Source organism: Grampus griseus, assembly GCF_964374135.1.
Source record: "Grampus griseus genome assembly, chromosome: 2".
NCBI lineage: Eukaryota > Metazoa > Chordata > Mammalia > Artiodactyla > Delphinidae > Grampus > Grampus griseus.
This window is the reverse complement of record NC_139018.1, coordinates 36,859,848-36,871,914: the sequence shown is the minus strand read 5'-3', so window position 1 is coordinate 36,871,914 and position 12,067 is coordinate 36,859,848. Positions and strand designations below refer to the sequence as shown.

The 12,067-nt window shown below is 56.8% G+C and overlaps 1 protein-coding gene across 1 annotated transcript in view; it reads right to left on the bottom strand.

Moving 5' to 3' along the window:
• SPTB (spectrin beta, erythrocytic) overlaps window positions 1-12,067 on the bottom strand; it is a 120,950-nt gene that overhangs the window by 6,852 nt on the left and 102,031 nt on the right. Inside the window, exons 25-32 of the mRNA XM_082647106.1 lie at window positions 11,752-11,956; window positions 11,105-11,479; window positions 9,489-9,733; window positions 8,258-8,396; window positions 7,707-7,791; window positions 6,743-6,939; window positions 6,385-6,434; window positions 5,820-5,898 (exon numbers count right to left, since the gene is read on the bottom strand). Of these exons, the coding sequence (XP_082503232.1) occupies window positions 5,820-5,898; window positions 6,385-6,434; window positions 6,743-6,939; window positions 7,707-7,791; window positions 8,258-8,396; window positions 9,489-9,733; window positions 11,105-11,479; window positions 11,752-11,956 (1,375 nt within the window). The remainder of the gene's footprint in view (window positions 1-5,819; window positions 5,899-6,384; window positions 6,435-6,742; window positions 6,940-7,706; window positions 7,792-8,257; window positions 8,397-9,488; window positions 9,734-11,104; window positions 11,480-11,751; window positions 11,957-12,067) is intronic.

Below are 12,067 nucleotides of genomic sequence, written 5' to 3'. Positions count from 1 at the left end.
GAGGTTCAAGAAGATGAAGGGAAGAGGGGCAGCATGGGTACATTTCTTACCTGGACTAAAGGTGTTGAAGGTGTACTTCCAGGCCAAGCCAGCAGGTGGCGCAGGGGGACAGCACACAGACAACTAACTCCAGCTCCAGGGAGAAAAATAACCAGGGGTGCGACCACAGGGTCTTTGGGAGATTCTAGAAGATGCTCAGTGAACCCAGACACATCAACAAACAAGGAAACACAAGCGAGCTTCTCTCTAAAGGAAATGCTGGTAAGTGAGAACGAGGGCAAGAGGATGCACCCCAGAGATTTTGACTTTAGCCGTGCAATGGTCTTACCTGCCTACCTCACAGTAAGGACTGAGCCTAGAGTGTGTATGTAGGGTGCTTCCAGGGAAGGGCACTCCAGGAAGATTGGTTTGGGAGGGTGTTGGCAATGGATGTTAGAATTCATATGGAGAATGTTTCTCTTAAGAGATGAAGGACTGCAGTGAGAAAAAAATGAAGGGAAAAATGAACACAATCACCTACTAGGTGTTCTACAGATATTCTCTTTTTCTATCCTCACACCCTTTCTGCGAGGCAAGTATCACTGCCCCTATTTTACAGATGAGGGAAACTGAGAGTCAGGGAAAATGAGTAACTAGCCCACCGTCACACAGCTAGTGAGTGGAAGTCTGAGGATGCGAATCTCTCTGGTCCCAAACCCTGTGCTCTTCCTACTAAATCCTGCTGCAAGAGAAGACGGTGGGACTATTGCTCCAGAGAAAAGAGCCTATCCGATGGGGCTCATGGTCTAAAGGGGAATGCGTCTGGCTTATGTAAGACACATGGCTGATTGGTTGAGGCAGTGTGGTCGTGTCATGGTCACCTTGGAAAGGGCCAGAAGAGGGGCTTGAGGCCAGACAAGATCTATTGTTGAATACCTTAGGCAACCAAATAGCCCTGTGAGACGGTGGGGTGGGGGAAGCTGGCCACTTCTGCAGCCGAGAACTTTTTCCCTCCCCCAGTGTCTGAGGTCTGGGCTCTCATCCTCTGGGTGAGAAGGCTGTCAGCAGACAGGTTGGGAAGGTTGCTCAGAAGACAGTTGTTTGCAAGAGGAGAAAAAGAGATGGTTGGTTGAGTTGAGAGCAGCCAAAGAGATGAAGAGATGGGAACTTAGGGTGAACAGAGACAGATGCCTAAAGGGAGAACAGAGACGTTGTTGCTGAACAGAGGAAAGAGCATGGGAGGAGCTGAGGCTGAAGCAGCGAGGGGTCCACCGGGTTGGTGGCAGGGATGGTGAGGGGCTCTCGTGAGGAGTGGGATGGGCAGCGGAGGGGCTCAGCACTGTGTCCCAGGGGCCAGCTATCTGTCTGAGATGACCACTGGGAACCAGGGAAGACAACAGGAGGGGACACAGAGCAGAAGGCCACCACATAAAGTGACGGGGAAAGGAGAGGGGAGTGTGCAGGGTCCCCTTGGACAGGGAGGGGAGACCTGGTCCACGGCCATCCCGGGGGAGAGAATGACTCTTCCTCAGGAGCTGTCTTTGCCATTCCCACCACCAGTGTGGGCTCCCTGCCCTGGAGGCGCTGGCGGCTGCTTGATGCCTTGGTGACTCTGAGCCAGCCACTCAGAAAGTCTCAAAAGAGAAGACACTGACTCGCCCATCCAGATCTGACACCCAGCAGTCGGCAGCTTCACGCCTCATTTCTGAGATGCCTGCAATGTTAACTGAGTCCCATCCTGGGTTCATCAGTATCGGGGATGCTCTAAAACACAGATTGGAAGATGAACTTAGGAGTTGCCTTTGAGCAGCGGGACCAGGAAGATCACGTCCGACCCTAGTACAGAGAGCTGGGCGCACCGAGCGGCGGACAGATGTCCACAAAGAGCCTAGAGCCAGCTTCTCCACGGAGCCTGGGGTGCCAGGGCGCGGTGCCAGACTGTAGGCAGACACAGCCCTGCCACGCTGATTCAGGCATCCTGGGGAGACAGACACGCCCAGGTTCACGGGAAAACTGACGTTCTTTCCAGGCTGGGTCTGCTCATTATGGGCAAACACACCATTTGCCTTCACTGTAAAACGCCTGAATCAGCAGCTCAGTTCAGCCTCACAGGGGGAGTGGAGGGAGGATGGGGAAAGCTCGCTCAGGCAAGAAGAAACACAGCTGCTGCCTCCACACCCACATCCCTTCCCTCCAAGAACGTCAGAGCCAGGCCTCTGGCCGCTGATTAGAGCCCTAGGCTGCCTGCTGCTGTGGGGAGTTGCCAAGGGAGTGACAGCAGCTGGAGCCAGCCAGCCACTGGCTAAAAGGTGACCTGCTGCAACCCAGTGCCTGCTCAGCCCCAGGGCACCATCCCTCAGGTTCTCAAGTGCCGGTTATTTCCCTGAAGCCACGTCAACCTCTAAGATGCTGGAAGGAGATGCCCAGTCCTCTCGGGGAAGCCAGCTGCAGGCGGTCTTGGAAGGTCATGGGAAGAGTGACGTCTGTGAGCTGCACTTGGGTAAGAGTTTTCCCTGACAACCTGATGAAGGCCTGATAATGACAGGCACCCAGGCAGCTGCTCTCAGGAGCGGCCTCACCCCAGAATCCCTGCACCACAGAGGAATGTAGCCTTGAGGCTTGAAGGCAGACGGGGCACGACTGCCCCAAACAGGGAACCCCGAAGGCAGACTCTTTCTTGTCACAGCCCCTCGCAGCACCAATCCCTCTCGGGTATCCCTCTCGTCGTCACAGCAGCCCCATTGGGAGAGTTCCTAGAGCAGGGCCTCCTTCCCACCCGCGGCCGGGAAACAGGCACAGTGCACAGAAGAGGTTCCGCAGCCGTTGGCTGGGGGCCCCTAAGCCTGGGTTGACTCGGATCCTCTGCAATACCACTGCTTCTCCAGGAAATCAACCTCAGCATCTTAGCAATCAGCATCTCATCGCAAATGGTACACTGAGGATTCTGCGGCACTCAGAGCCTAGAAGATGAGGACCCTTAGCAGGACCCTCAAGCCCTCCCCAGAGCCGCACCCAGGATGGAGGGGGGACACACAAGGTGGAGGGTGGGGGGTGGGTGAGAGGAAGGGGGACGGCTCAGCCCGCTGCCCGGGGACCACCTTCAGGGCACTGGCCTTGGCAGGAGCAGAGGTCCAACCCTGGCTTCGTCTCTTCCCCAAACAGGAAACACCCTGGCCCCTTGCCATCTCTTTCTCATCTCCAGCCTCACACCAGCTGGCACCTGACCACAGAACCAGGTTCCTCAGAGTTGAGAACGAGACAAAAGTGGGGAAACCCGTCTCTCCCAACTCTCCCTTTATCTAGGTGCATTGTATACATACAGGAATGTTCTGGACTTTCTGTAATCCCACAGACAGAGCTTTATGAGGGCAGGGGGACCCAGGAGGATTAGGGGGTTTGCCTAAAATCATGCACGAAGTCTACAATTAAGGACTAGAACCCAATGTCCTGACTTCCACTCCAGGAATTTTGCCATTTGTGAAACCTTGTTTCTTCTGCTTGGCCTCATGCACTCTTTCTTACACACTTACCGTATAATGGGTTTTTTTTCTTTCTTTTTGTTTTTATTAGAACATGCTCTAATGTGGAAAGGTAAGAGGTGATAGAGGCAATGGATGTGCTTGAAGAAACGCTGAATGCGTGGAATGGTACTCCAGTCCCTGCGTGTGCGTACATGTGTGCGTGCACACACCCGGGAAGCGGAGGACCAGGCGGGGCTGGCAGGGTGGCCACCGTGTGCTGTGCAGCAGTCTACTCAGGGATTCAGGTGCCTGGTCCACTCCCATGCAGGAAGCCGGCATGCACTAGTGATGGGTTTCACGTGAAGCCACAGCGTACGGATCTATCCCATAGGGCACCGACACCAGACCACACACAGCACGGATCTATCCTATAGAGCACCGACACCAGACCACACATGGGACAGCAGGAGAGCCACTGGACCCAGGCCTACCCCAGAGAGAAGGCTCAGCGGACAGCCGCCTTCCTGGGAGAGGCCTGAGGTTTCTGGAAAGGTTTTGAACCCTGCATGTGACCCATTCTCCTCTCTTCTCATATCAAGGACCAATGGGGTATCCCACTCTCCCTCGGAGTCCCATGGAGCCTCGTGAAAACTCAACAAAGGGCTCGGAAAGGAGAAGCAGCAAGAACTCTGTTTCCATGAGGCCTCAGGCCTGGTGTTCATTTGATTCGCCATCCAGTTTCTTCCTGGTACCGGGCACAGGCCAGTTTCCCCATCTGGCGGGGTGGCTGGCTCTCTGGGAAGGGTCTCAAATGTGGGCTCACTCCCTCCTTCCAGAGACGCTCAGGTCCAAGCAGGTTATACTCCCCCCAAATCCAGCGACATTCAGGCGGTGGATGGAGGCGGCTCTGATGCACATGTAATTACATTGCACAGACGTACACGACACAGACAATGGATGGATCGCACAGGTGGTCACAAAGGAACCCGCAGACCCAGGCCACCACCGTGCAGACACACAGGGACGCACAGCTGAAGCGCAGGTGGCAGGAACAGTCCCAGCCCCCGTGTCCACAGTCCATGCCAGCCCCCAGAGTTCTCTCTCCTTCCAGTGGAGGCTGTTCCTGAGAAAAAGTCCACCAGAGACTCCCACATGCGCCGATGGGATCTTCAGAGGGAAGTCCTGGGAGAGACCCACCAGTGGGAGCCCAGGAGTGCCCTCTGCTGGACATGAAGGGCTGGTGCAGCTCAGGACACCTCTGGCCGGCTGGAGGTGTCAGAGGGAGCTCAGAGTGTGAGTGTGAGTGTGAGTGTGTGTGTGTGTCTCAGAGGGTGGGAAGGGCTGAAATATAGACCTGACAGGGATTCTGCACAGGAAATGCTCAGTGTTGTGCATTTTTCTGGGGTGGCTGGTGTACCAGAAATTTCCACCAAGAACTCCTAAAGGTTCAGGCAAGCTCACCTGGGCACCTGGAGAGGTGGTGGATATGCAGTGGCAAAGCCATGCAAGGCACTTGCTGGATTCTTGCTTTCTTCTCAGTCAGCTGCTCCCAGCACATTTCCCCAAAACCTGGATCACAGCCTCCCAGACTTTCTGCATAGACCTCCTGGTTCCTATTCCAGGCCAGGTCCTGAAGCCATCTGCCAGGCCTCTGGCAGTGGGAGTGTTTGCGTCCCTCCCTCACCTCCCCCAGGCGTCCTCTTTTTCTACAAATTGGAGGCCTGTGACCCAGAAGCCCTGGGGCTCTCCCTCACTCCTGAAGGGCTCCGTCAAGTCTGTTCTTGCCTCAGAGCTAGCTCTATCTCCAACTCACTGACCCACGAGCCTCAGGCCAGGAAGGTGCAAAGGGGGGAGGGGCTCTGCTTAGGAGGAAGGAACCTGCTAGAGGGTGGGTATGCCCACTTCACTGCCCCAAATGCCATGGCCAGGGCAGGAAGACCAAATGGTCCATTTGTGAGTATATTTGTGTGTGTGTGTGTGTGTGTGGGCGTAGAGGGTAGAGTTAAGGATGGTGTTAGAGGGAAAATGGGTAAAAGGACAGCGTATACAAGGGAATCATTCCTGCCTGTATAAACTGTTCCCCCTGATGTAGATGGTAATGTATTTATATAATAAAATTTATTAGACCAGATAAAACCAAACTAAGAGAGTCATGTCAGTGGGCTGGCATGTCAGTCTTTCCTTGGTTGAAGGGAGAAGGGGAATTATTCTAGGAATTAAGAAAAGCTGAGTAAACAAGGAAGACTGATTGGAGGAGTCTGGGGGGCAGGGGCAGTGTGTGCCCGTCCTGGCCTCCTGCCCCAGCTGGGCCTAGTCGGGATGAGGGGGCTCGGGCAGCAATGACTCCCAGGAACTAGACAGATGGGACAGGGAACTGACCGGGGACGTTCGCTCGGTGGCTGCGCGGTGGGGACCTCGGGGAGCCTCCCCTGCTGTCTCGCCTTCCTCTTCTTGAGGCCTATGGAAGACAGAGTCCCGCTTTAGAAACAAACGCCTCTCAGAGGCCAGAGACTACCTCCAAGGCCTGGCTTCCCACCCCGTCCCCAGAGAACACAAGCCAAGTCAGCAGCCTGGCAGACACTTAGCAAGGAGCTGCTCAACCTGCCTCCGCCTGAAAGGTTAGGCAGATGCTTCAGAAATGCCATGGCTCCGTGCAGCACGGCCTCTGGGACACATGTTCAGCCGGTTCCCAGAGCAGGGGGGCAAGGGTGCAGCAGCCACTGCTCTCCACCCATTTCCTTCCTGCACGAGGCCTTCAGGCCACCCAGGACTGGGGGAGAATGAAAGCTCTTCTCTGTCTTTAAGCTCCAGACACTCTATTTCCCTGACTAGTGGCCCAGGTGTGAGAGGTCACAGGTGGTTTGTCAAGGCATCAGGGGGTGGTTTCTGATTAGAAGGACCCTTCCCCTCTCCTCCTCCACCCCTCTCAGCAGAGGGCACTCACCCAGTCTCCTCGTCAGTTCTCTCCGGGGTCTGGTGTTCTTTGAGCTCAAGCTAGGGGAGGCAAAGGCCGGGGGTGGGTGTCGGGTCAGAGAAGCCACAGAGGGGAGCCTGCTCTCAGACAACCTTCCTCCAAAGAGGCTCCCGATACCCGACGCACCTGGTGTTCCTTCCTTTTGGAATGAGCCCCTTTTGTCTTTGGGGTTCAAAAGTCAGCACTTTCTCCCTCTCCTATTTCCTTCCCACTCTCCCGCCTTGCCCAGCCTTTACACTGTCCACAGGTCCCCAGTAACCGCCGAAGACTTCTTGACTTGAGGACCCCCCAGGCGTGGCTGCCCACCGCCCCGAGCCTCCCGGCTCACCGTGGTGGGCTTCTCCAGGGCGGCGAAGCGCTCTGCCCAGCCTGCCGTGGATTTCTCAAAAGCCTCGTGCCTCTTGATGAGCTTCTCCACGCTGTCCACCGTGTGTCCAAAGTCCCGGCTGGCCAGGTAGGGCTCCTGGGCGATCAGCCACGCTTCAGCCACCGAGGCGTCCCGAGAGAACTGGCACACTTCCAGCCCTGCCACGGACAACACAGCCCAGGGGTCTGTTAGCACCCGGCGGTCCGATCCTGCCGGGACCCCGGGGCCCCTCACGGACATGCAGAGCTGGTGGGCAGGCCGAGGCCCACACAGGTGTCCCTGAACCGCGTGGACACCCTGCTCAGTGGCGACCTGCTGCCCGAGGCTGCTCCATCCCCGTGCGGGGCCCCTACCTCATCTCCACCGATAGCGATATTTGAAAAACACATGAATTAGAACAAACTCTAAAACAAAATGGTTTTGACATCGCCCTTTGAGAACAGTCTTGAGTGTTCCCTTCCCGGCCCCTGGCTGTCTCACACAGTCGCAGCCACGGGAGAGTCCAGGTCTTTGTGGCTTGCGGCTCCTACCTGGGTGGTGGAATTTCCCTACCTCTCCTGTTTCCAGCTGCGGAGAACAGAGTTCTTTCTGTGCCCCACATGCCTCAGATCAAACCTTTGGGATGCGCTAGAGCCTTACGCTGACCCCTGGAGAGGCCACAGCTCTACGGGGACACCGGCCAAGCAGGAGGCGGGGGACAGGTGGGGCAGAGGGTGGACAGGGAACAGGTGCTGGCTGGTCAAGGGCAGGCTTCCAGCGGCGTGTCTGTTGGGTCTTCTTCCCCAAGGCCCTTGGCCCTGAACTTTGCTGATGAGTGGTGCTGTGGCGGCTCTTCTCCAGCAGGGGGGGAAATCCACCGCGTTGTGCCATGGCCCCTCCCCCCGGTCCGCCCCCCCAGGTTCCCTGGCTCCCAGGCTGCACTCACACATGTGGAGCTGCTCCTGGCGGGCCTTCCACTTCTCCTTCATCTCCTTCCTCCTGGACACCACCTGCTGCAGTTTCTCCCTGATCTGCGGGGAGGAAGGGAAGACGACTCAGGCTTTGGTAACCCTTCCCCCTGTTCGAGGTGGTGTGCGGAGGGCCCTGCACAGCCTGCTGGGCTTTGTCCCACCGACCTGGCTTCAAGTCTTGGCCCTGCCACTTGCCAGCTGTGTAGCCTTGGGTAAATTACTTAACCTCTCTGAGGTTACCATGGGCCTCACCCAGGAAGTGGGTGTCACCAAGACCAAAGCATACACATATGTGAGGGTTAGTTGGGTTATGAGCCCACTCTCCCTACAGAGTAGCGGCCAGTTCCTCGAATAGGTTTGGTGGAGCTATAAGCCCCGGGCCTACACACAGCCCCAGTCCCCCCCCCAAGAAAGCCTCCTCAGAGAAACCACAGCCCATGGGTTCCCTCCCAGGAAGCTGTCTGGCCCAGCAGGAGCGGAGGGAAGGACAGGGAGGGCCTGTCTCTGTCCCGCCTTCCCCTCACACCTCATCCGAGGCTTGGTGTTGCCGCTGCAGCAGGGACTCGCCGAGCTCCAGGCAGGCGCTGAAGTTCTTGCTTCGGGTTTCCATCTCCGCCAGAATGCCCTTGTGATACTTCATGAGCAGTTCCACCGAGGAGACGTCCCTGCGGGGGCGGGTGTTTGGTGAAAAAGGAAACTCTGGGTGACTCTGGCCCATCTGACACCAAGTCCCGATCAGAGGGGGACCCCTACCTGCCCGGGAGTCTGACTCTCTCTCTCTGGACAGCCAGGAAGTCCTCTGCCAGCTGCCCAGCCCCAGCAGGAACACTGATGCCCTAGTGTCCTCCCTTGCTCAGTGGTCAGGACATGGACGGGGGTGCAGTGACCATAAAAAAAGCCCAGGAATGTTAAATTTGGCAATAAAAAGGAATGAGGTACTGATACGTGGATGAACCTTGGAAAGATTGTGGTAAGTGAAAGAAACCAGTCACAAAGGACCACATATTATATGATCCACTCATATGAAAAGTCTACAACAGGCAAATTAGAGACAGAAAGCAGATTAGTGTTGCCAGAGGAGCGGGGTGTGATGACTGCTAAGGGGTACAGGGTTTCTTTTTGGGGTGATGAAAATGTTCTAGACATGCTGTGGTGACGGCTGTACAACTGTGACTATGCGAAACATTGAATGGTACATTTTAAATGGCTGAATTGTATGGTATGTGGATTATAGCTCAATAATGATGTTAAATATAAAAGCTTGACCACCGGGACAGGCACCCTAGGGGCAGAGGGACAGAGGTGGGCACAAAGCGTGTAGAGAGCTCTGATCCCGGCTGACTGCCCACGTGCCTGCCCCCACCTCTCACGCGCAATGAGCTCCTTTCCTGAGTTTTAGGGAAATGGCCCCCATATGCCCGTGCTGGGGGGAAGAGCAGGACCACTTCTGGACCTGCCCAGCTCTGAATGTGTAAACTGACAACCACGGCCCCTGCACCCACCGTGGAATCTGAACGACAGATGTCTTTCTCGGCACTCTCAGGATTCCCTTTACTCTGGAATAGTCGGTTCTCCCGGTGGCAGCTGAGCCACTCAGATGCTCCCTGGACGCAGCCTCAGGTGCCCCTTGGGGATTCTTGCACACCCACAGTCCAGGACGTCCCTCCGGGGCAGACCCTCGGAGCAGCGCCCTGCTCTGCCAGCCTCTGGGACCAAGTGGGCCGGGAGCGGGGCTGCCTTGAGGACGCTGCCCTCACCTGGGCTTCTCCTGGGTCTCGATCTGCCGGATGATGCTGTCCATCCAGGAGAGGAGGTCTCGGACCATGCTGAAGAAGCGGAATTTGTCCGCGGTGTCCACCAGCTGGGTGCGGCGCCCCGCGCAGGCATCAAGCAGCGCCTGCCATGCAGCAGACACCTCCTGTTCCTTGTTCTGGATGGTGTCTGCCTTCTCTCCAGCGTACGCTGTCTGCAGGCGGGTGGCCACGTCCTGGAACTGCTGTACCTGTGATGGGGCAAAACTGAACATTGTTTTCCAGGCAGACACGACTTGGGCCTGGGATGGGCGAGGGCGTCTGCCTCCTCCCAGTCTCCCTCCCGAGGACAGTGCTGGAAGCAGGATCCACCCACTGGCTGCTGGAGAGAAGGCTCCTTGCTTTGGCACCTCTGCTGACCCAAAGCATCCCTTGGGCTCTGATGAGGATGGGGGAGTGAGAGGGGCTCTGTGCCCTTTGGTGTGTGACTATGAGAGTAATTATGTACCAGGCACTGCTCCACACACTTTCTGTTACTCTCTTCATCTTTACAACAACACCGTCAAAGAGGTACTATTATTATCCCTGTTTTTGAGATGAGGAAACTGAGGCACAGGGAGGCTAAGTGACTGGCCCGAGGTCACTCACGCTCAGAGAGGGTGCAACTGGGATTGGAGGCGTGCTCTCAACTCGCTGTTCCTAACCATTCTGCATGGTACCATCCCGTTTGAGGCCGGCCCCAGGGCAGTGAAGCCTCATTCCTGAGACCTCGTTGGGGATGTACCTGCCACAGGGGCTCCAGTAACCCCAAAGCACCTCCAGCTGGAGGACACATCTTGAGGCTGTCCCCTTCTTGGTGAACCAGGGGCCCAACCTACCTTGGTGTTCTTTCCCGAAACCCTGCTGGGTCGGTGCAGGACTGCACAGCTGGCCCAGCTGGCCCTGCTCCACTGGAGGCCCGGTGAGTCCCCACAACTGAGCCCCTTGCCCTCAACCTAGCCATCATGCTGAACTCTGCAGAACCCTAGGGGCCTGTGGAGGTACCTCAGGGGGCAACCCATGATGAGAGGAGGGAGCCTAGGCTGGCCTTGGACCCCCCTCCAGCTCCCATGGGGAAAGGCTGAACAGCTCAGTGGCTAAGAGTCTATAGCCAGACTGCCAGGAGCTGAATTCTGGCTCCACTGCTTAGCTGCATGTTTCTGGACAACTTAGTTACCCTTCTGTGCCTGCTTTCCTCATCTAGAAAAGGCAGATAACATTATTCCCTTCCTCAGAGGGAGGCTGAGGATTCACTGACCACGTATATTGCTTAGAACAGTACCTGGTACTAGAAAAGTGCTACATGTATGTTCACTAATGATACTGTAACACTTTGACAACCAGAGAAATTGCATTTGAAGGTATTTTTGCATCGGGTTTTGGGAAAGGTTCAGTTTAAAGAACTAGTTCTGAAGCTAAAGAGCATCTGAAAGCCTCTGCTTCCTGCCCGGAGCTGTTGCTTCTCTAAGGAGATGCCTGTTCGAGAAGTCTCCCCTCTGGAAGCCAGGAGAGGACCTGACACTGCGCCCCAGGGAAGCCAGTCATGGGGAAGGCGTGGAGGGACGGCCAGGGATGAGAGGCACCTGCACACCCAGCAGGTGGAGCTCCCGCTCGAAGGCTGTGTGCACGCGATGGAAGGACTCGGCGGTGCTGGCATCCAGCCCCACATCCTCAGGCAGCTCGCGGTGCTTCTCGTCAATGAGGCCCAGGATCTCGGCGCCAGTGTAGAAGTAGCGCTGCAGGTCGTAGGAGGCGGCCAGCAGCTGCATGCGCGTGTCAATGAGCTCCAGCAGGTCCGCCCACATCTCGTTCAGCCCGTCCTTCCACTCGGCGATAGTGGCCGCCTCTGCGTGGCCCACGTCGATGAGCCGCTCAATGATGGCATTCACATTGTCCACCCGCTCCTGTCCAGTCGCCCCGGTCTCCCGGGCAAAGTCCCGGAACTTGTCCCGGAGCAGCTGGACGGGGGTGGACAGAAAAGCGGTTACCGGTTACCAGGGCTCAGGGGTGTGGTGGTGTCATCACACTAGCTGTCGACCCTCCCAGCGGCACCTGCCACTGCCTGGAGCTGGGCTCTCACGTCTTCCCCAGGGCACCTGAGCTCGCACCGGGGGAGCCCGCATCTCTGCGGCACTTTGCACCTGGCGGGTGTGTGTATGTGTCTGCACGACAGCTCCTAGGTCTACTGCACTAGAGGGAGACAAAGCAAGCGGTGGCCATGGGTACTCACAGTCACGTGGTCAAAGTCTTGCCCCATTTCTGGGGAGGAGGCCACCAGCTCCTTCTCCGTGATCCACTGCTCCAGGTCTTCCACCTCCCGCTTCAGCTGGAACAGGTGGTACATGTTCTCCAGCTTCCGCCTGCGCTCCTCTGCCATGTCCTTCAGCCCCGCGTACTGCTTGTCCACCTGCCCTTGAAGTCTGATGATCTGTTCCCTGGAATTCAAAACAAGAAAGCCCTCAGAGACGGCAACAGAGAACCTAGAGCAGCCAGATCAGGAGCCAGCCTCCTCCTCCCCAGGCCCGAGGCAGGGACGAGTGGCGGAG